Source organism: Ochotona curzoniae, unplaced genomic scaffold, assembly GCF_017591425.1.
Source record: "Ochotona curzoniae isolate NIBS_2020 unplaced genomic scaffold, NIBS_Ocur_1.0 scaffold_3208, whole genome shotgun sequence".
Lineage (NCBI taxonomy): Eukaryota > Metazoa > Chordata > Mammalia > Lagomorpha > Ochotonidae > Ochotona > Ochotona curzoniae.
This window is the reverse complement of record NW_024467106.1, coordinates 5,982,194-6,007,073: the sequence shown is the minus strand read 5'-3', so window position 1 is coordinate 6,007,073 and position 24,880 is coordinate 5,982,194. Positions and strand designations below refer to the sequence as shown.

General features: G+C 54.2%; 1 protein-coding gene across 11 annotated transcripts in view; it reads left to right on the top strand.

Moving 5' to 3' along the window:
• Positions 1 to 24,880, top strand: part of RALGPS1 (Ral GEF with PH domain and SH3 binding motif 1) — a 221,210-nt gene that overhangs the window by 16,909 nt on the left and 179,421 nt on the right. For 8 of the 11 annotated variants that reach the window (XM_041004451.1, XM_041004450.1, XM_041004448.1 and 5 more), the window contains exons 1-2: positions 11,432 to 11,602; positions 15,609 to 15,713. In XM_041004451.1, coding sequence (XP_040860385.1) covers positions 11,546 to 11,602; positions 15,609 to 15,713 — 162 coding nt within the window. In that variant the 5' untranslated portion in view covers positions 11,432 to 11,545. Of the gene's footprint in view, positions 1 to 11,431; positions 11,603 to 15,608; positions 15,714 to 24,880 lie in introns of those variants that run through there. The other 3 variants (XM_041004447.1, XM_041004449.1, XM_041004446.1) reach the window with 1 other exon arrangement.

Below are 24,880 nucleotides of genomic sequence, written 5' to 3'. Positions count from 1 at the left end.
CAGGTGTGCCTGGTAACCCAAGGTGGGTACTGAAGTCAGTGGGAGCTCCCACACAGTCATGCAGTGACAAAAGCCTCGACAGACTTGCCCACCAGTGACCATTCAGGCCCGGAAGGTTCCGATTGCCTGAGTTCATTTAGAGTGAGTTGAAGAACCCTGAGAACTGTGCAGCACGGGCCTCTCTCATGAGAGGGTCCCATGCAGCGGCGCAGGGGCTGCTGGTGTGTCCCTGGGCCGTCTGCACACCGGGTGAGGCGTTGCCTTGTGTGTGGGCAAATACTGAAAACTCCATAGAAAGGAAGTGTTGTCACTGTGTCACTGTGTTGTCACTAAGGTGTTACTGTCATAGTGATTAATACAATCATTTTTCACATGTTTATTTCATCTACATCTCGTGGCTTGAGCGTTCGTGTTTGTGTCCTGGTGTGCATGCTGGCACGTTAGGGTTTGCATTTATGTGTGAGAGACAGCTTCCTTTTTCTTAAAGACGTTTCTTCTTTTTTTTTTCTTATTGGAAAGGCAGAGGTACAGAAAGGAGAGTGAGAGGTCTTCCATCCACTGGTCCATTCCCCAGGGGCTCAGTGCAGGGTCTGGGGGATGCCATGCACCCCAACGTGTGCCAGCCATTGGGGGAAGGGCACCGTCTGGGTTCCCACCTTTGCAGAGGGGAGTAAAGTTTGAATGTGTTGTTTAGGCAGGACGTGGAGGCAGAGTTGGCATTGAGACTCCCCTGAGCCCTGTCCTGTCATCTCCCCGAGCCCCAGGGAGCAGCAGTGTCTGGCTAGGTAGGTGCTGTCGTGACTGGGCAGGGCCCAGGGGGTGGTGGCCTTGGTGGGATTGGGGCCCCTTCTGGCTCACCTGTGGTGTGTGCCTCAGCTGCGGGCTTTGTCCTGGCATGGTCCTGGTGTAGCTCCACTGGTGACGAGTGTGCAGGGATGGTGCGGAGTTGTGGGTCCCGCCTTAGCTTGCCCCCAGCTGACCCTCTTTGTAGCCAACCCAAGGCCCCCAACGCTGTTCGTTATGAACCCCCAAGCTGCTTTTGGGGGGTCACACGTGTAGGTAGCCTGGATAAGTGAACCTCTGGCCCAGCCCACCTCCCACTCCACTTCTGCACGGACACATGTGCTTTGTGGTGGTTGCAAATACAGAAACACAGTATCATAAATAAATTCGGCCAAACCTTCCCCCCACCAGTTCTGCCACCGTACCTGTGTGTCCACCTGCCTCCTGTTGGCAAGGGGTGTGTGTGTATGCGCACGTGTATGTCTGTATGCATGTGTGTGTATACAGGTGTGTGTGTGTGCGAGCACCATTGGACACTCTTGCCTGAGCTGCGTGAGGCTGGCCACCAGGGGGCGCCGTCACACCAGTCATCCGCCCTTGACTTCCAGTCCCTGTGGTCCCTGCTTGGGAAAGTTCTCCATTCCATCAGAGCAGACAGGAAAAGTGCCAAGGGGATGTGCCCCTGCACCTGCCCCGGGGTCTGCCGCGGGCTGTCAGCGGCCTGGGGGCGGGATGGGGCGCGTGCTGTGTCCTGGGATGCCAGAGGTTTTCCTCAAGCCGTACCCAGAGCAGTAGCTGACCCACACGTCCTGTGCTTGGAGGCTCGCCGGATGCACTGCCCAATGGAGGCGTGGGGGCATCTTCCTCCACGGCACACGGCCATCTCACTCATCCCGTTTGTCCCGTGCTTCGTAACCTGTAGGGTCCTAACAGGTGGACACGGGTTTCCTACCTTCTAGTAAGTGGGGCCCCCGAGGGTGGGCTTCCTGGAGTGCGGGCTCCCCCGCCCTGCACCCGGCTTCTTCCAGCTGGCCACCTGCAGCTGTCCCCATGCCAGCCCTGCGAGGACAGGCCCTGCTCGGTGCCGCACCTGCCCCAGGCGCCGTGGAGCTTCCCCTGGGGTGTCATGGCTGTTAAGAATGGCAGTTCATCCCCTGCGGTGACTCCTCGGACACCCTTCCCGGTGTCTCCATTTGCATGCCTTTTCTACCATTGTATTTTCCTGACCAGGGTGAATAAGATTTCTCTTTCTTCTCTCTCTTTTTTTTATTATCTTTTAATGGATAAGATTTTAAAGAAAATGTTTATTTTCATCTACTTGAAAGGAGGCAGAGAGATTTTCTATTAGTTCACTCCCCAAACGCCCACAGCAGCGGGGGTTGGGCCAGACCACGCCCCCTGGGCGGGGCCCAAGCAGAGGGCCGTCCTTCACTGCCTCCCCAGGCTGCACCAGCAGGGCGCTGGGTCAGCTGCACGGGAGCCAGGCCGCAAGCCTGCACTCAGGTAGCAACTTCACCTGATGTGCTGTAGCATCTGATCCTCAACTTAAAAAAATATATATATATATATAGGTATATATATACATATATTTAATTGGGAAGTCAAATTCACAGAGGGAAAGAGAGACAAAGATCTTATGTTCGCTGGTTCATTCCCTAAGTGGCCGCAACAGCCATAGCTGTGCTGATCCAAAGCCAGGAGCCAGGAACCTCTTCCAGGTCTCCCACATGGGTGCAGGGTCCCAAGGCCTTGGGTCATCCTCCACTGCTTTCCCAGGCCACAGGCAGGGAGCTGGATGGGAAGTGGGGATACAAACCAGCGCCCCTATGGGCTACTGGTGTGTGCAAGGCAAGGACTTGAGCTGCAGGCCACTGCGCCGGGCCCTGGATCCTGAACTTTTAATTGGGAGATGCAGATCTTGAGCCAGCAGCTCCATCCGGGTCTCCAGTGAGCATGGTAAGGCCCTAAGGCATGGAGCGACCACCTGCTCCCTCCCAGGGAGCATGCTAGCAGGGAGCTGAATGGGGACGGGAGCTGGGGCTTGGACCCCCACACTGCAACGCTGGGAGCATGTGTTCCATATGTTATTTTTTGTTCTGCTTTAAATATTTATTTTTAATTTGAAAGGCAGAGTTACAGAGAGGAGAGACAGAGAAGGATCTTCTACCCATTGGGTCACTCTCCACATGGCTGCAATGGTTAGAGCTGAGCTGATCAGGGGCCAGGAAACAGGGACTTATTCTGCAGGGGCCCACGGGTTTAAGCCATCCTGTGCTGCCTTCCTAGGCCACAAGCAGGGAGTTGGATTGAAAGTGGAACAAATGGGACTAGAACCGGTGCCCATAGGGGATGCTGACACCGCTGACCGAGGATTGGTGGGCTAGGCCACCACACTGCAGGTCGCCCTGTCCCCCAATCTGGTTTCTTTTTAATGCTGGACCAGACACCTGCCCCGGCCCTGTTTGCCTTTTGTAAGCCTGCCTAGCCTGGCTTCCTCCCCGGAGTACGACAGCTGGTTTACCTGTGACTCTGGGGTCTTCGTTTACACCTGTGTGATCCCCCAACGGTGTCTTCCTACAGATGCCATTGGGCTCTGTTCACTTCATCTTCCTAACACTTCCAGCACTAACTGGGTTAGTGCTGACTTGCTCAGCGTGGTGGAGAGCTGTGCAGCGTAAACAAAGCTTCAGGCAGGAGGGGAGTTAGCACAGGTGTACTGTATGGGCTCCAGCTGGGGCTGAAGTTTGCGTCCTTCCCATTGGCAGCATCGGAACGCCTCCCCACTGACTTGGAAATACTCCCAGAGGAGTTGTCATCAGGTGCAGGGACGTTCCCGAGCTGTCCTCTGGCCTCCGCACCGCGCTCCTGTGCCTGGTGGCGCTGCAAGGACAGCCCATGCTCTCTGGGGACAGCCACCCCTCCCTGGCCTGTGCCTGCCTGGACAAGACTCTCTTCACAGTCAATCTATCTTTATTTCTTCTCTCTCTATTTCTCTTTCTTCCTTCCTCCCTCTTTCTTTTTTATTTATTTTTGTTGGAAAGGCAGATTTTACGGAGGAGGAGAGACAGAGAGGAAGATTTTCCGTCCACTGATTCATTCCCCAAGCGTTTGCAGTGGCCAGAGCTGAGCCAGTCAGAAGCCAGGGAGCTGGATGGCAGGGAAGCAGAGCAGCTGGGACATGAAATGGCATGCATGTGGGATCCTGGTGCATGCAAGGCAAGTTTAACCAATAGGCTACCATGATGGGCCCGTCTGCAAATCTGTCTTTCCCTCCCTCCCTTCCTTTCTTCCTTCCTTCTCTCCCTCCGCCCTTCCCTCCCTCCTTCTTTCCTTCTTTCTTCCTTAAAGATTTATTTTACTTCCAAGTCAGAGTCACAGAGAGAGAGAATTTTCCATCCAGATCTCGCATGTGGGTTCAGGGCCCAAGGGTTGGGACCACCTCTGATGCTTTCCCAGGGAGCTGGATGGGAAGTGGAGCAGCCGGGTGTGGAACCAGTGCCTAGTTGGGGTGCTGGCCGGCAGGTGGAGGCTTAGCCTAGTCTGCTCTGCCTCTGCTCCGCCTAGGGATTGTTTTAGGGGCTCGCTTTTTGTTTCCAGGGGCTTCCTTGTGTTGCGGAGAGCAAGAGAGATCATACTGGACCCAAGTGTAGGATGTTAGGAGGGGGTCTATTTCCCAAGCTTGGTGACAGCAGCTTCTGCTACAGTCCAGGAGCCGCTGTGCTGAGTGGCAGAAAGTCGGGGGTTTTGAGCTCCCATCTTCCAATCAGATCGAGCGCCATGCAGCATAAACAAAGCTTCAGGCAGGAGGGGAGTCAGCAGAACCCAAAGTTTTCCTATAGTTAACTAAGCTAAGGTAGCACCACAGCAGGCAGGAGGGCAGGAGTGGGAACTCCGGAGTAATGTCCACGCTGGCAGTTGTGAATGGTTCGGAAGGCAGGAGGGGCAGGCTGTTCCTTTCGCACCTTCAGTTAACTGGAGTGGTGCCAGAGGAGATAGGAAGGCCGGTGCCCTGTCTGCTGTCAGTTAACCTGACAAGCAGGTGCAAGTTGGTAATGGCTGTGTCCTGTTAAACTTAGCCCTGTAGTGCCGTTCCCAGGAGGAATTTTGAGCCAACTTGCTGAGTTCTGAGGATGTGATGGGCACTAACACTCGGTTCCTGGATTAACTGGGGAGAGCCGATGGCTGCCTGGCAGCCCTGTGTCCTGCTCAGGACCAGGAGGCGTCTGCTGCCTGTGCAGGCCTCCCTGCTGCCTGCCCCCCTGAAGCTTCCTGGTGTCCTCTGAGTGACGTCCAGTCTCCCCTGAAGCCTCTTCCTGGGCCTGCCTCTCTCTCTGGCTGTCATGTCAGCTCCTTTCCCGCTCCATGCTTGCTCCTGTACACCACGGCTTCCTCCTCAGTCTAGGTGCAGCTACTTCCCATCTGGAAGCGGCTCCTGTCTGCCAGGGTCACCTCCTCTCTGTCATTGCCATGACATAGTCTTGTTGCTCCTTGTCTGTTATCACGGGGGCGGGTTGTGGAGGCCAGGGAAGGCAGGGCCGGTTTGTTTCATGGTGCCCAAGGGTGGAACAGGTCTACAGAGTTGGACCTGCAGGTGCGCCTGTCCCTGGCACCTCTGGCACCCCCTCCCCACCCTCTGCTCCTGCAGCAGCTTCCCATGGCTGGCTGCGCTCCCTGCTGTTCTCTGTGCCAACACCAGAGGGCCTCAGCTCCCCTTTCCCCACGGAATCTGTCCCCTTCTCCCCTTCGCCTCTGCAGGCAGGTCCCTCTTTCAGTGGGGAGCGTCAGGAAGGCCCAGGAGCCTGGGTATCCGGTGCCCCACCTGCCTCACGGTTTCTGAGGGACCTGGTGAGAGGGGACAGCAGCAGAGAAGAACCCAAGGCCTCTCCTGTGAGTCACAGGCCTCGTCTGTGTTTCAGCAAGTGATGAGTTCAGCCCAAGGGGACACCCACCCCCTAAAACTTGGTCCAGGCAGGTGAGCACATGTAGGAGTGTGGGAGCAAGTCGGAGAGGAGCCCAAGTGGGGCCCCAGTTCACCATCCGGGTCTCACGTAGCAGGGGCTGGCAGGCAGGGCCCTGCAGTATGGTTCCCCATGTTACTGGGCCTTTACCAGGTGGCCAATCTCAGGGTGATGGGGACAATACTGAGATCTCTGGGTCATGTCCATCCTAGTCAGTGGCCCTCGTATGAGAGACCAGAGGTGGCAGGTGGTGGATGGGATGTGGGAGTGCTGACACTTTTTGAAAGTCGATTTGAATGATCTTGAAATGGTTTTGGGCCAGTGGCGGAGTGGCATGCCAGCACAGGGGCACATGACCACAGAATAGGAGCATCTGGTGTTAGCTGAACAAGAGTGCCCTCCCACATGTTGCTCCCCTGACCCTGTCCCTCCTCCCACATGTTGCACCACCTCTGCCATTCTTGCTCTGTCCCAGCCCCTGGTCCAGGACCTCCAGCCCCTCTGGAGCCATCTCAGGCCGGGCCTTGGGGATTCTATGGTGCCTGGAGACCCTGCCTGGGTAGGGTAGACTTGGAGGCCCTAGCCTGGCACAGGCTGCTGGGGATGTGGGGCTCCCCTGCCCAGCAGGGGCCTCCAGGACTGCCCTGCTCTCCTGGGGTGGCAGCCAACGTGACCTGGCCTCCTCACTGAGGTGCGTTGTGACAGCTGTCCCATCGCAGGCTTTTATGATATTCTGTCCTCTGCCACTACCTCCGTTTGAGCCTGAGGATAAGCTCAGGAGTCCCCTTTCCACCCCCACCAATTGCCCCACAAATATTACCTGCTGCTGCCCCCTCTGCCCTGGCTGGCACTGGACACTGGGTTTGGCTTTGCCCTTTCACATCCAGCTGCTCCTGGCCCTGCACTTGGGCTCACTTCCTGTGACCTCAGGGCCCAATAGCATTGCCCCAGGCAGAGACGCAGGTGTCTGTGGAGCTGTTGGTAGAGCAGGAGCTGGGGCAGGGCTCTATGCCAACCACACCTGCATCTGTCGCCAGGACTCCCCATGCTGCAGGCCACTGGGGTCAGGCCCCTTGCCAGGTGCAGAGTGAGGGGTAGGCGAGTGTCGGACAGGACAGGAGGGGTGCCTGCAGCCTGCTGTGTGGCCTTGTGCAGTGGCACATCACTGCTAGGCCTCCCCAGGTGGGCACCGACTGTGTCTGCGTGCTGAGCTGATGTGCCACTGCAGCTGCCGCTGTTTCTGATGGATCTGAAGCCTGTCCAGGAGTTTCGACCCCAAATGCATCTGAAAGTGTTGGTGCATCTACTAACTCCGTGTTGGGAGTGCAGGTTTCCCTTGCTCAGCAGGTGTCCTGCAGGAGCTGCAGGTTATTTCATTCAGTGTTGGGGGGTGTGTGTACGTACGTGGTTGGCCAGCTGGCTATGTGTCCATGCACCTGTACCCGTTGGTGTGTGTTCACATGGCTGACCTTGAGCTCCCGGAGTGTCTCCCCAGCTTCAGCACCCAGAACTTGGCCCCAGGGTTGCAGGGGGACGCTGGCTGTGGAAGCACCGATGGCCATGAATCCTCCTGAAGTGCTCCCTGTCCCCAGCCTGGCTGTCCACACATGCTCCTCTCCATAGGCCTCACCGGCTCCTGGTGCCTGCGGTGGGGTCAGCCTAGCACTGTGCCGTCAGCCGTCCTTCCTGGGTATGGCTGATGTCTTGTCTGTGGCCTTTTGGACACGTAGGTGCCTTCTTGGCCCCGTGTCTCTGCCTTGCAGAGGAGACTAGAGGAACTTGCAAAAGGGTGGTTTGCCAGGAGCCTAGAAATGCGGGGAGCAAGAGATGGCATTTGATGTGTGCCTTGTGCTGCCGTGGCCAGGTCACGTCCAGCAGCCAGATACCACTGTGGGCCAGGAGAGGCTGGAAGAGTTTGGAGAGGGTCCCTGGCAGGTTCAGGGAGTGGCACTGCCATCCACCTCAGCAGAAGGCTTCCTCCAGCTACTGGCAGATGGTCCAGGCTCAAGAGTGGTGAGCGACCCTTGTGAACACAAAAAATAGGGTGCCGAGGACTGTGGTTCAGAGAGCGAGTGTGTGTGTGTACTTAATGCTCGCAGAGGGGCTGTGGGCAGAAGCCCCTCTTTGTCCTCCCCACTTGGTCTTTGTCATGACTTCTGAGCCTGACATCGGGAGGAGGAGCAGACAGCGGCCGGGCCCTGGGCTCTTAGATGGGGCTTTGGGGATCTGCTTTCAGACTCGTCTGAAACGTTTGAAAGAAATCGCCGTCTTGTAATTTAACTTGCTGTGATGATGTGTGTGTTTTCTTTGAAATGATCTCTGCGGGCTTAGGAAAAAGCTACGGGGCTGCGTCTGCATCATCCGGGCTCAGCCCCCTTCTGGGTTTCCTGGGCCTGGGATGGAGGAGCATCCTGTTGCCTGGAAGGAAGCCAGCACTGCGTAAGGAGCGTTCCCCTCCCTCACCAGGCGTGCACACAGGCTCTGGACAGGACCCTGCGGTCAGCCGCAGGCGGGGATGGGGGATGCGGATCCCTGTGCGGGTTTGACAGAGCTGCCACGTTCCCCGCGGGTGACATCATGAGAGCTGTGGCTGAGAGAGAGAGAAAAGAGGAAAGAGGTTGGCAGTGTGTGTGTGTGTGTGTGTGAGAGAGAGAGAGAGAGAGAGAGAGAGAGCGAGCGAGTAGGTGTCTGACATGAGGTGCATCAGCCCAGCCTCTCCTGTTACTGGTGCCCCTCCCATCACGCAGCCTCCGTGCCTGGTAGAGGCCACCCTGGTGTAGGTGTACACAGCCATGCCCCTGTTCCAGTTGGGACAACCCCACTGCACCTCAGGCATCTCATCTGTAAAATGGATGTTTCTTTATATGTGCCTAAATCCTGTAGCCAAGAGCCTGGCAAAAAATAGGTGTCCTATAACATGTGGCAATGACCAGGATGGAGAGGAGGCCTCTGAGATGGCCCCGCAGGGCCAGTGACTACTCTGCACAGGGCAGGGCTGGGGGAGGTTTTGCAAGGTTGGCTGGGAAGATGAGGGTGGGGGCCCAGACAGGATGCTGTGTGCTGTGGGGGTTGTGCCAGGAGCATGGCCGCTTCAGTCAGCATCCCTGGTGATCTGTGGACACTGGCCTGGGGGAGGGGGCAGCCCTGCTTCTGCTCCTGGCAGCTCTCATGCACCTGCCCATTCCGTGCCTCTGCCCATGCCCTGTGTGCCCACACTGCCTACCCCTTCACACGCTCGCCCTCTCACCCTTTAGGACCCAACGCCGAGGCTCCTGTTAGTGATGCTGCAGTGGCCCCCGGTGCCGTGGTCTGTGCCAGCGGATAGTGTCCTGAGCAAGGCTCTGCTGTGCTCAGCTTGGAGTCCTAGGGCTGGTCTACCAGCTGCCGCGGGGTTGATGTGGAGTGAATAGGCAGAAGAGCTGGCAGGGGTGTGGCCGCAGACCCTGAACGTCCTCCTCGTCCCTCTCCTTTCCTCTGTCCGTGTCCGTCTGGCTTCCGGAACACCCCAACCTCTCCCCTTCTCCCCTGGCCAGCAGTCCATCCCTCACCTCCCAAACAGCCTTCCTCTTCCATTTGGTCTTGAGCGTGATGCTGTGGTTTCAGAATGCTTAGGCCCCTTTAAAAGCATCCCTTGGTTCGCATGCAGCTCTCCTGCTCCTGTCAACACCGCCCCCACCCCCGCCACGGCCTTAGCCCTCTGCTGGTGTGCACTTCTGTTTCCACAGATTTGTAATTCTGGACTGTTCTGAAAGTGGAACCATAGGGTGCATTCTTCCGCATCTGACATCTCTCATGCGGCCTGCTTGCGGTTTCTTTCTGCTGCCTGCTGGGACCCTGCCGCTTGGGTGCACCTGTTGTTGATGGGCCATGGCTCGTTTCCAGCGTTACCTGTTCCAGCACACGTGTGTCTCCATGTGGCTGGATGTTTGCTATTTTTTTTTTTTTTTTTGATGTCTCAGAGTAGGTTTGTTGGGTTGTGGGATAAGCTTACGCTCTGCTTTTTAAGAAACCACCAAGGTTCTCTGAGGCAGCTGTACGCTTGGCTTTCCCGCCAGCGGTGGATGAGGGCTGCCCTTCTCCGCTTGCTTGCCAGCACATGGGCTGGTCTGTCATGTTTGTTTAAAGTTGGAGCCATCCCGGTCAGTGGGAGGCAGCGTCTTGCTGTGGGGGAAGAGGATTTGTGGTTGACGGCCGAGTGGGGAGCAAGGCTTGTAGTCGGGACCCGGCTGAGCAGGCTGGGGGTTTGGTTTGGCCATCTCCACATGTTGTCTTACACAATGTCTTGAGTTTTTACTCCTGTGCCAGCCAGGGCTCCCTTGGGGTACAGGAGTGCGGCACCAGAGTAATGGAGAAGCAGGTGCTTTCTACAGAGAAGCACTCTGGCCCACCCAGCGCCCACGTGCTCAACCTGTTGTTTTTCCCCTTGCTGTGAGAATCTCTGGGTCTCCAGAGAAGTTGAGGGTCAAGTGCAGCGAGCCCTTGCGTGCTGTCCTCTCTGGGTTGGGCAGTTGTTGGCACTTGGCGTGTTAGCTGTCTTGTGCATGCTCTGCTGGCACACTGGTGAGGGAGCTATGGACTGTCCACCCCTAGGTCCTAAAGGACAAGGGCCTAGACCTGTGTGAGTGCCACCCCAGCGTGACACCTGAGTTAGCTGTAACTGAGCTGTCGCCTGATGTCCACAGGCAAGCCACTGGAGACCTGCACATTTCTGGGCATTGGGACTCTCCCGAGTGCTTTGGGACAAGGTGGGCAGGGTGGACGGCTCAAGGAGGGGCCGAGCATGGTTGAAAAGGCAGAGCTGAGGTAGTGGGAGGGGAGCCGGGTTGCTGTGTGGCAGGGCCTGGGATCCAGACAGGCAGTCTGCGAGGCTGATACCCTTGTTCCTGTTGTCCTGGTGCTGGTGCCTGCGTCTCCTATGGTGACTTCGCGCAAACGCCACAAGTGCCGTGCGTCCTTGGTCAAATGCATCATTGTTCTCAGCAATCTGTTGTTTCCCCACAAGGGACACAGCATCCTTCTGGTCTCTCAGAGAGGACTTCGCACCAGTGGCTGTCTCTCCCAGGGGTGGGTCATTCCCACCCAGCCCCATGGACTCTGTCCTTCCCATCTCCCACTCTCTGACGTCTCGGTGCTGCAGCCTCTGCCCCAAGGACCCCTCCCCTCTCACCGGAGCAGTTGCAGTTGGCTTCCAACCGAGCTCTCTGCCCTCTCCTTCCTTCTCCCCCCTGCCCACCCTCTCCAGAAAGCTGGTGGCTGCTACCATCTGTCCTGGGACATTATATGTGGGCTGTGGCCTGGAGGTGTGTGTGTATGCCTGAGTGTAGCTGGCCATGGGGGTGGTTCACACTGACCACTGGAAGTGACACCTTGAACAGGTGTTGAGAGATGCTACAAGGGGCACAGCATGGGCGTAGGCACCAGTGCGTGAGTTACCAGCTGTCTGGGCCTCAGTGCCCTACTTGGAAACTGGGTTCAAAACTGTTGACAGCTGCCACAGGGGAGTCTGGGTCAGGATTGCTAGCGGTTCTTTGTGGAGTCTTCTGGTTTGTAGATGTTGGTAATTAACTTGAAAACTATTCAGCCCAACAGGATTGCACCTGTGGGCCGAGATGAGCGCTGAGGCTGCCCACAGAAGGTCCGCTGTCCCTCCTGAGTACTCGGTGTGAGAACACGTGGCTCCCTGGGCGGCCCCTGTGGACTCCGAGCCGGTTCTCACGGCCGCCTTGGCCTTGTTTGCAGGACGTCTCCAGGCGGGTTATGTCCCCGGCAGAGGCTGCCCTGACGCTCCCTGCGGCCCGGAGACTATGTACAAGAGGAATGGCCTGATGGCTAGCGTGTTGGTCACCTCCGCCACTCCACAGGTACGTAGGGTTGGGGGCCTTGGGACTGCGGGTGGGAGGGCCTGGCGTGGTCAGCCGCAGGGCCCTGGTGCCTCCATGTACCACCCCAGCCTGGAGCATGCCAGGTGCGGACCGCAGAGGGTAGACAGCTCTGAGGAGGGTGGCAGGTTTCCCGAAATCTTTCTCTTCAAAGAAAGACGGATCCCACCCAGGGCCGTTTTGGTGGCAAGAGAGGGCCCAGCCTCCTTCCGGGGAGGGCTGCCTCTGCTGCTGTGCAGGTCACAGTTCGGGGTGAAGTCAGACAGGCGTCGTGGCAGGTGGCCTAGGCCCTAGCTTACTGTGCTCAGCAGGACATGGCTGTGAGGAGTGGGCATCTGGGAGTAGCCCCGGGCTCGGGCCCCCGTGTGGGGTTTGGGAGTTTGCCTCCCAAGCCTTTCAAAAAATGGGGGCTTGCAGGAGTCGTGGCTGGCCCCGCTTCTCCGCTATTGAGGTGAGGCAGTGGCAGGGTTCAGAGGTCACAGGGCCCTTGTCATCCTCAGGTTGTCAAGCCGTCAAGCTGGGCTTCCGGAACAGTCAGAGGGACCTGTTCTTTCCCACACAGGTCTCCCAGAAATGCTCAGGGCTTTGATCTGTTGCCCCCAAATTAGGCTTATGGGTACCTTTTTACAGCATTCCCCAGGGGACCCACGTGGTGTTACAGTAGCTGGGGTCCCAGTAGCACCACCCCTCTCTCCTTCCCCTCTTTTTCCTCCTCCCTCCCCTCTCCTTCCTCTTCCTTCTCCTCTCCTAAGTAGGAATGTGTTGATCAGCAGAGCCATCAGTGTGAGTGCGCACTTGTGTGGAGGCTCAGTAGTGGGGTGTGCAGAGGAAAGTTACAAACCCTGAAATCCTGGGGAGCCTGCGCCCCTCATCCTGTGCCTCAGTGTGTGTCTCTGTGAGGGCACTTCAGACAACTTCATGGAATGTGCAATTAAAAGCTAAGTTTATTTTGCCGCAAACTTTTTTTTCCCCCAAAATACATGTATAGGTTTTGCATAATATGCACTCTGCATGAACTTTTTATTTTATTATTTTTTATAAAGATATTATTTTTTTAAAAGATTTGTTTATTTTTTTATTGCGAAGTCAGATATACAGAGAGGAGGAGAGACAGAGAGGAAGATCTTCCATCTGATGATTCACTCCCCACGAGAGCGCAACGCCCGAAGCTGAGCCAATCTGAAGCCAGGAGCCAGGAACTTCTTCTGGGTCTCCCACACGGGTGCAGGGTCCCAAAGCTTTGGGCCGCCCTCGAGTGCTTTCCCAGGCCACAAGCAGGGAGCTGGAAGGGAAGTGGAGCTGCTGGGATTAGAACTGGCACCCATATGGGATCCCGGGGCATTCAAGGCAAGGACTTTAGCCACTAGGCCACGGCACTGGGCCCTGCATGAACTTTTAAAAGACTTACTGGACCTGGCACGATAGCATAGTGGTTAATATGTATAGAGACACTCTGTAGTAAGAGAGAGATTGAGAGAACGCAGCACTGTCTTATCTGCTGGTTGATTTTCCAATTGCCTGTGAGAGCTGTGGCTGCTGAAATCAGGAGAGAACTCGAGAAAAGGACCTGCTACGTGAGTGGGAGGAAGCCAGCTGTTGAGCCGTCACCTGCCACCTCCCTGGGCCTGATGAACGTCAAGCTGGGGTCAGGAGTTGAGCTCAGGTGTGCCAGCGTGGGACGTGGGCATCCTCAGTGACATCTTAACTGCAAGACCAAAGCCTAACCTCTATAAAAACTCTTTGGAGTCCCTCTTCTGTGCGTGGATATCACAGACAAAAACATTGTGTATCAAAAGAAGCTTAGCTTCTAATTCCACCCCTCCAAGCTCGTAGAAGTACCCCTGTCCGTGTGTGCACACACCTGTGACCTGTATGTGCCCATGTGTACCTGGCACGTGCTCAGCACAGTAGTAGCTAGTGAATGAGTGGATGTGTGTGTGTCACTGAGGTGACACAGTGGATTTGGGGACTGTGTGGCACATCCACACCCCTCCCACAGCTGTGGCTGCTTCTCACGTGTCCCTCAGGCATTCTCTGATTTTAATCCTCCCAGTAACCCTGCCAGGCACAAACAGCCCAGTTGTGTTCTCAGCCTGTGGATGAGAAAGGTTAGACTAAGGGAGAGGAAATGGCTGGCCGTGAGTCCGCAGGCAGGCAGGCAGGTGGGGGCTCACAGCTGGGCCTCTGTGACTCTCCCAGTGTCTCTACCGTGGACCTCCCTGCACTGTCCTGCAGAAAATCAGCGGGGTGTGCCCCAAGAACCTGCTTCTCGGGATGGCTGCGGACAGGTGGACAAGCGTGGTTGCCACTGCTCGGCGTCCACCTGGGCAGTGTAGTCCACCGCCCTGTTCTGGAATCACCTAGGCTGGTGTCAGTCATTGTCCCGGGGTTGACTCTGACACGGGGTCTCCTCAGGGAAGCCTGGACCCCATCAGCCCCTCGATCCAGCATCTCCCAGGGAGGGAAGTGGGTGCTACAGAAGCCTTTCCGAGCTCCGTGTCACGTAACCCTGTGGGAGTAGGGTTGACATCATTTTACAGATGGGCAGGGTTGGGGACGGTGACCTACGTGGAGCCAGCCGGGAGCCAGGCCCGTGTGACTTCAGAAGTCCCCTCACCCTCCATGCCACTTCCTGCTGCTGTCGCCAGGCCTTGGAATGCTGAAGGCTGCCGCTGCTGCCCGGCTTTGTAGCCTGTTCTTTCCAGTTGTGGACTGTCGGTTTCCCTCATTGGCTTAAGAACACACCAGTTTCCAGTAAGATTGCAAAGTTTTTTCCAGATATAGCCAGCTTGGAAAGAGTGAACTCAAAGGAATTAATAAAAGCGTATTCTCTAAATCCCAGTCCAGGCTGTTGAGGTTCAGGAGACCACAAAGTCTTGCTTCACAAGTCAAGACAAATAAAACCAGCTATGACCCGGGCATCATTTCTTTTGGGGGGGATGTGGTGGTAAGCTCAATTGATTCTCCAAAATGGGGCTTGGTGAAATTCAACAAAATTAAAGGGAAGGTGCATTCAGTATTTTGGGATCCCCCCTCGGTGTTGAGTTTCATGAAGTCAGCCGTGTTTGCAGAGACTGAGCTGGATATATTTATATACTTTTTATGAGGGCCCCTTTCTTTACACACAGGGCAGAGAGTGTCCTCAACATCGAGACGTTCCTAAGCACTGCTCTGACGGCAGCCGCCGGGGCCCTATGGTCCCCCTGCAGCCCCTCAGCCGCAGGAGCCCCTCAGCCTCAGGAGCCCTGTGGTCCCCTTGCAGCCCCTCAGCCGCAGGAGCCCCTCAGCCTCAGGAGCCCCTCAGCCTCAGGAGTCCTGTGGTCCCCTTGCAGCCCCTCAGCCGCAGGAGCCCCTCAGCCTCAGGAGCCCTGTGGTTCCCTTGCAGCCCCTCAGCCACAGGAGCCCCGACGTGCCGTAAGCTGAGGGTCAGTGTTTTACCTTCCGCATGGCAGTTTTCCTAGCAGTGACTTCCCGTACGGAGGGAGAGCAAGGTGAAGCGAGGTGATACGCCCTAGACCCATCAGGACAGATTATCTACATGGACCTGCTGGGCATTGGGGCCCACTCCCTTGGACGGGGGATGCCTGACTAGATTTGTCTATCCCTCCCCACCCGCCATCCTCACCCCATACTCTCACAGGCTGGAGGTAGTCAGGGTGTAGTGATAGAAGTCAGGTTAGGGGCTCACATAGGTCCCAAACTAGATTGACATTCTGGCTTTCAGACTGATGACATGGCATTGCCTCTACTTTCCCATCTGTGTAATGGGAACATCCCTGGTACATATCCACAGGGTCCTCATGATGCTGAACAAGCTTAGACACATGGAGTGCCTGGAATAGAGTGGAGTACTATGCTTTAGAAGCTTCTTCTGCCATCTTGTTCTGCCCTGCCCCATCCCAGCAGCCCCAATCCAGAGGCTGGTGGGGCGGTGGTTGGGATAGGCCTGGACTCAGTGGTTCAACGGCATTGTCTCCCCACCCCACAGGGCAGCAGCTCCGACTCCCTGGACGGCCAGAGCTGCGACTATGCCAGCAAGAGCTACGACGCCGTCGTCTTCGACGTATTGAAAGTGACCCCCGAGGAGTTTGCCGTAAGTGACACGGAGCTGAGCAGGTGGCTGGTACCCAAACAGGGAAGGAGTTCTGGCTCTGAGCTTCTACTCAGGCTGGGAGCAATCTGTGTGTCCTGGGACAGAGAGTGCTGGGTGTGTGTGGTGAGCACATCCCCGAGGAAGGCTGGTAGCGTTGAGCAGAGGGCTGCGTTACAGGGAAGGCGCACACACAGGACGGGGTTGAAATGGAGAGGAGCAGACCACAGCATGAGTTGTGGGGAAGAAAGCTCAATCTAATTTGAAAAATTTTTTAAAAGATTTATTTTTATTTGAAAGTCTGATTTTACAGAATGAGAAAGAAACAGAGAAAGAAGTCTGCTGGTTTACTCCCTAGACAGCTGCAGTGGCCAGGGCTGAGCTGATCTGAAGGCAGGAGCCTCCTCCAGGCTCCCCAAGGGGGTGCAGGGTCCCAAGGGCTTGGGCCGTCCTCGGCTGCTTTCCCAGACCACAAGCAGGGAGCTGGATGGGAAGTGAAGCAGCTGGAACCGGTGCCCATGTGGGATGCCAGTGCCACATGGGTAGAGGATTAGCTTGCTGTGTCACCATACTGGCTCCTCTTATTTTTTGTTTAAAGATTTTATTGAAAAGGCAGATTTACAGAGAGAAGGCGAGACAGAGAGGAAGATCTCCTATCCACTGGTTTACTCCCCAATTGGCTGCAGTGACTGGACCTGAGCTGATCTGGAGTCAGGAGCCTCTTCCAGGTCTCCCAGGGTCCCAAGGCTTTGGGCCGTCCTCTACTTTCACAAGCAGGGAGCCGGATGGGAGTGGAGCAGCTGGAAAAGGAACTGGCACACATATGGGATGCTCGAACTTGCAGGGTAAAAATTAGACAGCTGAGCCATTGTGCTGGCCTTCGAATTTTAATTTTTAAATATTTGCTTATTTATTTGAAAGGCAGAGTGACAGGGACACACACACACACGTCTTCCATCTGCTGATTTACTCCCCAGCTACCTGCAACAGCTAGAGCTGAGCCAGGCCAGAGCCAGGGGGCCAGAACTTCATCCAGATACCACTCCTAGGAGTCAGGCCATCTTCCACTGCCTCCCACTGCATTGACAGGAAGCTGAGCTGGAAGTGTCGATTCGTTGGAACTTGGGCCCAGTTCTTCAAAATAGGATGCAGGCATCCCAAGCAGAAACTCAACATGTGCTGTGAAAAAATTAAATTTTTTTTTAAAGATTCATTTTATTTTTTTTTTATTGGAAAGGTGGATATACAGAGAGGAGAGACAGAGAGGAAGATCTTCCGTCCAATGATTCACTCCCCAAGTGAGCGCAACGACCGATGCAATGCCGATCCGAAGCCAGGAGCCAGGAATTTCTTCCGGGTCTCCCACGCGGGTGCAGGGTCCCAAAGCTTTGGGGCCGTCCTCGACTGCTTTCCTGGGCCACAGGCAGGGAGCTGGATGGGAAGCGGGGCTGCCGGGATTAGAACCGGCGCCCATGTGGGATCCTGGGCATGCAAGGCGAGGACCTTAACCACTGCGCCATTGTGCTGGGGCCGAAAAAATTAAATTTTTAGAAACTCATTTTCTTTCCTGAAACATACGCTCCCTAAGAACAGGAATTTCGTCTGGCTTGTCGATTGCTTTTTCCCAATATCCCAAGCATGTCTAGCTCAGTGTGCATACCACGAGCCTGAAGGAATTCAATCCTCACGGTTCAGTATGACATATCCTTAGCTCTGGATGTCCTAAGAAGGAAACTAAGGACCCAGGAGAGTTCCTCCGTTGCTCGTCTGGCCGGCTGTTGGCAGAACCAGGTGTGGACGCTTCTCCATCTCTCTGAAATTGCCCCCGCTGACGCTGATGGGGGATGAGAGCAGCCACATCCTGTGGCCTCCTGCAGGTGCACCCAGACAGGACTGGGCTGCCTGGTGAGGCAGTCAGGCAGGAGGGAAGAAGTGGTTCAGCTGGGGCAGCACTAGACCAGAGCCACCCAATAGATATTATCTGAGCCAGTGGGCAACTTGAAACTTTCTAAGAAGCCACATTAAAAAGCAAAACAAAACAAAAAAACAAAAAACCAACAACCCTCAAGAGACTTTTTTTTTTGATAGTGCGTTTCAAATGAGTAATTTTTAAAAAGATTTTTTTTTATTATTTTTTATTGGAAAGTCAGATACACAGAGAGGAGAGACAGAGAGGAAGATCTTCCATCCGATGATCCACCCCCCCCCCCCCCCGACACAACTGCAACAGCCAGAACTGCTGATCCGAAGCTAGGAGCCAGGGGCATCCTCCAGGTCTCCCATATGGGTGCAGAGTCCCAGGGCTTTGGGTTGTCCTTTACTGCTTTCGCAGGCTACAAGCAGGGAGCTGGATGGGAAGCAAGGCTGCCGGGATTAGAACCAGCACCCATGTGGGATCCCAGTGTGTGCAAGGCTACTATGCTGGGTCCGAAATGCATAATTTCTGAAGTAGTGCCATTTCAACATGGAAGGCACATGTAATTATGAACACACTGACTTTCCTTCTCCTTCAAACAGAGTCCTCCAAGTCCCACGTGTATTTTCCGTGTATGCCACTGACCCAGTGGTCCTCCCCTCTGCATCCACCCCTGCCACCCAGGCTCTCAGCTGCTGTGCTGAGCAGTGCAGGGCCACTGTCTGTATCCCTGGCCACAAAGCCCAGCAGAAACCTCTGCCGTGGAAGACACTGTGAGCCCACGGGCCAGGGCCTGGCTTCCGTGTTCTGTGTGCACATTCACTGGTGTTTTCAGCAGCTGTGCTTCCTAGTGTCACAAGAAGAGTGACAGAACTGTAAGGGGGAAAACGCAGGCCTAGCTGTTGGCTGGGACTCCGGCCCTGTCACCCACAGGACCCCTGGTGGAGGCCTTGGGTCTGGAGGTCTCACTTCACCCTAGGATGTTGCTTGGCCTGCCCCAGACTGGCTCTCTGAACCTGGGGAGACAGTAAGGCAGGGTGTGAATGCTTTGAGGGTGCAGTGCTAGTTTAGGGGCCCCACTTTGCTCTGAAGCCAGACCCTGCTGGAATCTCTTGGGGAGGGGAAAGCACTGGAGTCTCCATGGTGTTCAGCTGATGCTGGGCTAGACTGCTGGCATCTTTGACTCCCATCTAATTATATAAGAAAGGAGATGAACTCAGACACAAATGTCCACCAAGAGACCATTTCTGTGGTTCCAGTAAGATAGAATTTTATTCTCTCTAAATTCCTCCACCTTCATAGCAACTAGACAATAAACTCTGAAGGTTGTGAGCAACATTTACAGTAAACCTGGATGACAGGACAGTGTTGTAGAATGGCGTATGAAGCCACTCTTCAACTCTGTCTCCCATGTGGGCACTGGTTCAAGGCCCAGCTGGTCCACTTCCAATTTGGTTTTTTACTAATGTGCTTGGGAAAGCAACAGAAGATGCCCTACGTGGTTGGGCCCCTGCCACCACATGGGATGGAACCCTTTAGCCCGGCCCAAGTCTGGTCATTGCAGTCATCTGGGGAGTGGGGAACCAGTAGATAGACGATTCCATCTCTCTTTGTAACTCTATCTTTGAAATAGTTAGATAAATAAATCTTAAATAAACAAAGAGACAAAAGCTAGATAAAAAGTTATTCCCATCTGCCTTCAAAATCCAGGTGACTGGGAACACACCAGCACCATCCACAAGGCCGTGAGGGTCTCGGCATCTGAGGCAGGGGAAGCAGAGTGAGCACAGGTGGACCCATCCTTGCCCACAGGCTTCGTGGGAGGGCGGGCACTTCAGTGTGGCCTCAGCAGTTGACGCCGAGTGGGGCTTTGGCCTGGGGCTTGGCACAAGGTGGACTAATGGGTTCATAGACACTGTTGGGGGCAGTAGCTGTATGACTCCCCAGGAACCAGCCAGCGGTGGTCCCTTCTAGGACAAGACCTCAAACCTAAGAGAAAGTCAAATGGCAAAGGGAAAAGAAGATTGTGTGTGCTGTGTTCAGTCTCAGCAGCTGCTGTGTTTTGGACACTACATAAAGTCAGCATGAAACAAGAGCTTCATGAAGCTAAAAAGGACTTCTGAATCATGTTCACTTTTGAGAAAAGTTTTGGAAAATGAATTGGCTTAAAAATGAGCAACAGGCAGTTACTGCCATCAAATATCACACGAGGCTATTCCAGGACAGAAGAGGGACTCATCCTTGCTAGTTGCCGAGTGCGTGGCAGAAAGATCCCGAGTGGCAGAACCCAGTGAGCAGAGCGTGGTGCCCTTCGGATCGAGCTGTGAGCCATGAGCAGAGCCCAGGTGAAGCAGCAAAGTCAGAAACGAGGCGACAGCAGGTACAAGAAAAATTCTTACGGAAGTGAGCAGTGAGCTGGAAGGAACCCAGGTACAGAGCACTGTGACAGAATATGCCTTCATGAAGCGAGGAAGGTTTTTCGTATCACAATGGAAGTCGGGGTTTGTTTGGTTTAGCAGCAAGGCCATTGCTTGGGTTACCTGTCGAGTACCTGGGCCCAAGTCCCGGTTGCTGTTCTGATTCCAGCTTCCTGCTAGCACGTACTCGGGGAGGCGACAGGCATGGCTCAAGTGTCGGGACCCACACAGGAGAGCTGGGTTGAGGTGTGGGCTTCAGCCTGCCTGGATCAGAAGCGGAGCAGTCAGGATACACACTGGCTCCCCAAACTAGTGGATCTTAAAGGATCAGAAACAAATCCTTCGCAGTCGTAGGCAAAAATAGCGAATGACTTACAAGGCAGAGAAAGCTTCATTACCTTCATCTTTTGAACAAAAAAGATTTGACACTTTTCTTTATCAAGAAAGATGAAATAACGTCAAAAGTTAGATCAAGGAAAGAAAAACATGTGGATTTTCCATCCGGGACAACTGACTCTGAAGAGAGAGAACAGACACATTATACTGTCAGGGGCGTGCAAGACCGCAATGAATGGTGTTCCCGTGAGCCCATCCCGAGGCCGGTACACCTGTAGCCACTTGCAGAGCAGGCTTCAAGGAGGGTCAGAGGGAGGTGCTGAGGGCCAGTGCAGGCTGACCTTGATGGGAGATGTGATTTGCAAAGGATGGGGGGAGAGTCGGGAGAAGTTTGATTTTTTCCCCTGTAATGTCAGTGCTGCCCTGAGACTGGGTATGGTGGCCTATGATACGTAAGTAATGATGGGATCTGGTTACTCTAGCAGTCTTGGAGTGCTGGGAGCCTGGGTTTTTGATGTAGAAGAAAGGCAGTACGGACATGCTATGGAAGGAATGTATAAGCAGGTTGTGGGTCGGGGAGGCACCCTGAACTTGAACTGGAAACATCCGTGTGAGTTCCAGATTGTGGTCCTGAAATGATGCCATCTCCCCATGAGAGCGCAGGGCTTCCCCGAGGACTGGCTGACTCCAAGGGGTGACAGGATGTGCTCCCTCTGAGCCTGGTTCATCTGCCCGGTCCCAGGGGAAGGAAGCAGTCAGGACCCGGGAGGGCCGAGCCAGCAGGAGCTCGGAGCCTGGTCGTGAGGTGGTGTGAACTTCAGAAGGACAGTAATTACAACGATTGGAAACCTATCAGATGGTGGATCACCCCAAGGTGATGTTGGCAGGACCAGTTTTTTTATCCTAATACCACTAAGTGTGAGGCAAGGTACATGTGACCCACCTGGATAAACTAAGTAGTAAATGGGGGAACGTCTTCCCTGAATTAGCTGAGCTGACAGATGGGAAGGAAATGACAGAACCAGAGTGAACGGCCCTGGTCACTGGCCTTGCAGATGGGGAGGCCTTGTGTGCCGCCTCATGAAGTCCCTGCACCTGATCCCATCTGGCCGGAGCCCTCTTTTTCCTGCCACCGACCTGCAGGAAGTGCCGAGGGCAGACTCACAGCATGGATGTGGGGAGCTGGGTGGCTCGAATGGCTTGGGTTATTCACTCAGGCCTAGTGAGGCATATGAAGGGGTAGAGAGGCTGGGTGTAGATGGAAACTGGTTTAGAGTGTGCACATGGATTTTAAAGAAAGTGGGCAAGGCTGAATTGTGACCCTGACTGTCCACACTTAGTGATGAAACTCCAAGGAAACTCAAGGCAGTCAGGACTGTGGTTTGGCGAGAGAGGGCTGGGGACTGGGACATGGAGGAACTTTTTGGGCAACTCTTCCGCTTTATTCATTTGAAAGGCAGAGTAACAGAGTGAAAGAGAGAAAGGAAGAGATCATCTATGCATTGGCACTCCCCAAATGACCGCAGAGGTCTGGGCCTAGCCTGAATTAGGAGCCAGGAACTCCATGCTGGTCTCCCACATGGAAGGCAAGGACCCAGGCCCTTGAGCTATCCCTGTTGCCCTCCCACGTGAATAAACAGGAAGTTGGACTGAAAGCCGACTAGCGGGAAAGGCAGTTTGCACTTGGATATGGGCTGATAGTGTAGCAAGTGGTGGCTTAACCTCAGTGTCCATTCTTTTTTTTTTTTCTTAATGATTTTTATTTATTTGCAAGACAGACACACACAAATACACGCACATACAGAATTTCCATCTACTGATTCACTCCCCAGATGCTTACGAAAGCCAGGCCTGTGCCAGGCCAGAGCTGGGAGTTGAGAGCCCAGTCCAGGTCTCCTGTGCAGGTGGCAGGGACCCAGGTGCTCAAGCCTTTGTCTGCTGACTCCTGGGGGTGTGCACTGGCAGGGAGCTGGAGTCAGGGGAGCTGGACTTGAACTCAGGCATACTGATCAGGGATACAAGGGCCTTCACTGCCTGCTGTGATTGTAAAATATGTATAACACCGTATCTTCCATCTTAACCATTTCCAAGTGTTCATTCAGTTGTGTAAAGCACATGCACATCAATGGGTGACCATTTCCCGTGTGGTTCTTATCTTGTTAAACTGAAACTGTCCATTAAAAGACCCTCTTCCTCCTCTTCCCAGCCCTAGCAGCCACCATGCATGCCCCTTTGTACCTGTGTGCATCCTACCTGCCTGGACAGCTCATGTCAGGCCTCCCTCCTGTGTGTCTGTCTGTGTGCTGGGCATGCACATGGGGGTCCTGTGTGTGACCCTGGACACAGTGTGCGGGGGACCCGTGTGTCTGTGTGTGTGTGCGTGTACCTGGACACAGTATGTGTGGGTCCTCTGTGTGTATGTAGCTGGATGTAGTGTGCGTGGGTCCTGTGTGTCTGTCTATGTGTGTGTGTACCTGGACACAGTGTGCAGGATTCCCGTGTGTCTGTGTGTGTGCCTGGACACACTGTGTGGGGTTCCCGTGTGTGTGTGTGTGTACCTGGACATAGTGTGCAGGGTTCCCGTGTGTGTGTGTGTGTGTGTGTGTACCTGGACACAGTGTGCAGGATTCCCGTGTGTGTGTGTGTGTACCTGGACACAGTGTGCGGGGTGCCTGTGTGCCTCGGTGTGCCTGGCTGCTTTTACCCAGCAGTGTCTGCCCGGCTTGTCCACATGCAACGTGTGTTAGAACTGCCTTTCTGTGACTTGTCTAGACCATGTCTGTCTGTGCACACGTCCATTGGTTGGGGTGGCTGTTTCTTGCCCTGTCTCTGCTTACTGTGTGTTTGCCTCAGTGGCCTTTTGTCACTGTGTCATTCTATTCTTACAGAAGTAAGCCATTTCAGAATGGGTGCCTTCTCGCCCCCCTCAAGCTGGGAGCAGAGCCCAATGCTGCATGGGAGCTTGTCCAGAACCCCTTGTCACTTGTGATGCAATTCCAGCTCAATGTGTGTGTGGATGTCATTTACCATTTTTAAAAAGATTTATTTAATTTTTATTGGAAAGTCAGGTTTATAGAGAAAAGGAGATACATAGAGAAAGATCTTCCATCTGTTGGTTTACTCCCCAAGTGGCTGCAACTGCTAAAGCTGAGCCAATCTGAAGCCAGGAGCTTCCTGTGAGTCTCCCATGTGGATGCAGGGACCCAAGGCTTTGGGCTGTCCTTGATTGCTTTTCCAGGCCCAAGCAGGGAACAGCTGGGATATGAATCGGTGCCCATATGGGATCCTATTGCATGCAAGAAGAGGACTTTAGCCACTAGGCTACTGTGTCGGGCCCACATTTGCCCATTTCTAACAGCTACAAGTACTCCAGTGTCTGGATGAACCGTAACTTTTTCAGTGATTCTCCTTCAGTGGCCTCTGGCAGCGATATAGCCAGCATCCCCGTGCACATCTATCCATACCGCTAGCCTAGCTGTCAGTGCTTTCCATTCTGTCTGTGTGAGGATTATTGCTTCAGTAATATGCTCATTGCATTCATAAGGAGATGGTATCCAAATGCAGGGTATGATCCAGGATTAAGAAATATTTTCTATAAAGAAGCCAAACCAGTAACAACAGGGCCAGACACAACAGCCTAGTGGTTAGATTCTCTGCTTGCATCAGTCGGGATCCCACGTGTGCGCTGGTTCTATCCCAGCGGCTCCACTTCCCATCCAGCTCCCTGCCTGTGGCCCGGGAAAGCAGTCAAGGACGGCCTAAAAGCCTTGGGACCCTGCACCCGCGTGGGAGACCTGGAAGAGGCTCCTGGCTATGGATCAGCTCAGCTCTGGCTGTTGCAGCCATTTTGGGGATGGAAGGTCTTTCTGTATCTCCTTCTCTCTATCTACCTTTCCAATAAAAAAATGAAATAAATCTTAAAAAAAATTTTTTTTGGGTAATTAACAGACTTTGAATGTGCATTGTGTGTGAGACCATACCATTGTATCTCTGTACATGAGGATAGTCTTATTCTTAGGAGATGCTTGATAAAGTAACTGAGAGAAATAATTGTAAAAATTTGCATTTTGCTCTCATTGGCCCAGAAAAAAATGCACATATGTAATTTTGTACCTGGATTCCAGGAAGTTGACATGAGCCAAAATGATAGCTAGTGAGGCTTAGTAAAGGCTTGTGTGAGTCCATTGTACTACTTTTTGGTATGCTTTATGTTTTGATAAAAAGTTACACTTATTTTTTTTTTCAGATTTATTTATTTTTATCTGAGAGGCAGATTTATAGGAAAGACAGGAAAAAAGAGAGAGAGAGAGAGAGTCCACCTGTTGGTTCACTCCCTAAATGGTGAGGTCAGAGCTGAGCAGATTGAAGCCAGGAGCTTCTTCCTCTTCTCCCTCAGGGACCCAAGTACTTAGCCATCTTCCTCTGCTCTTCCAGGTACATGAGTTGAGAGCTGGATCAAAAGTGGAGTAGCTGGTATTCGAACCAGCATCCAGATGGGATGC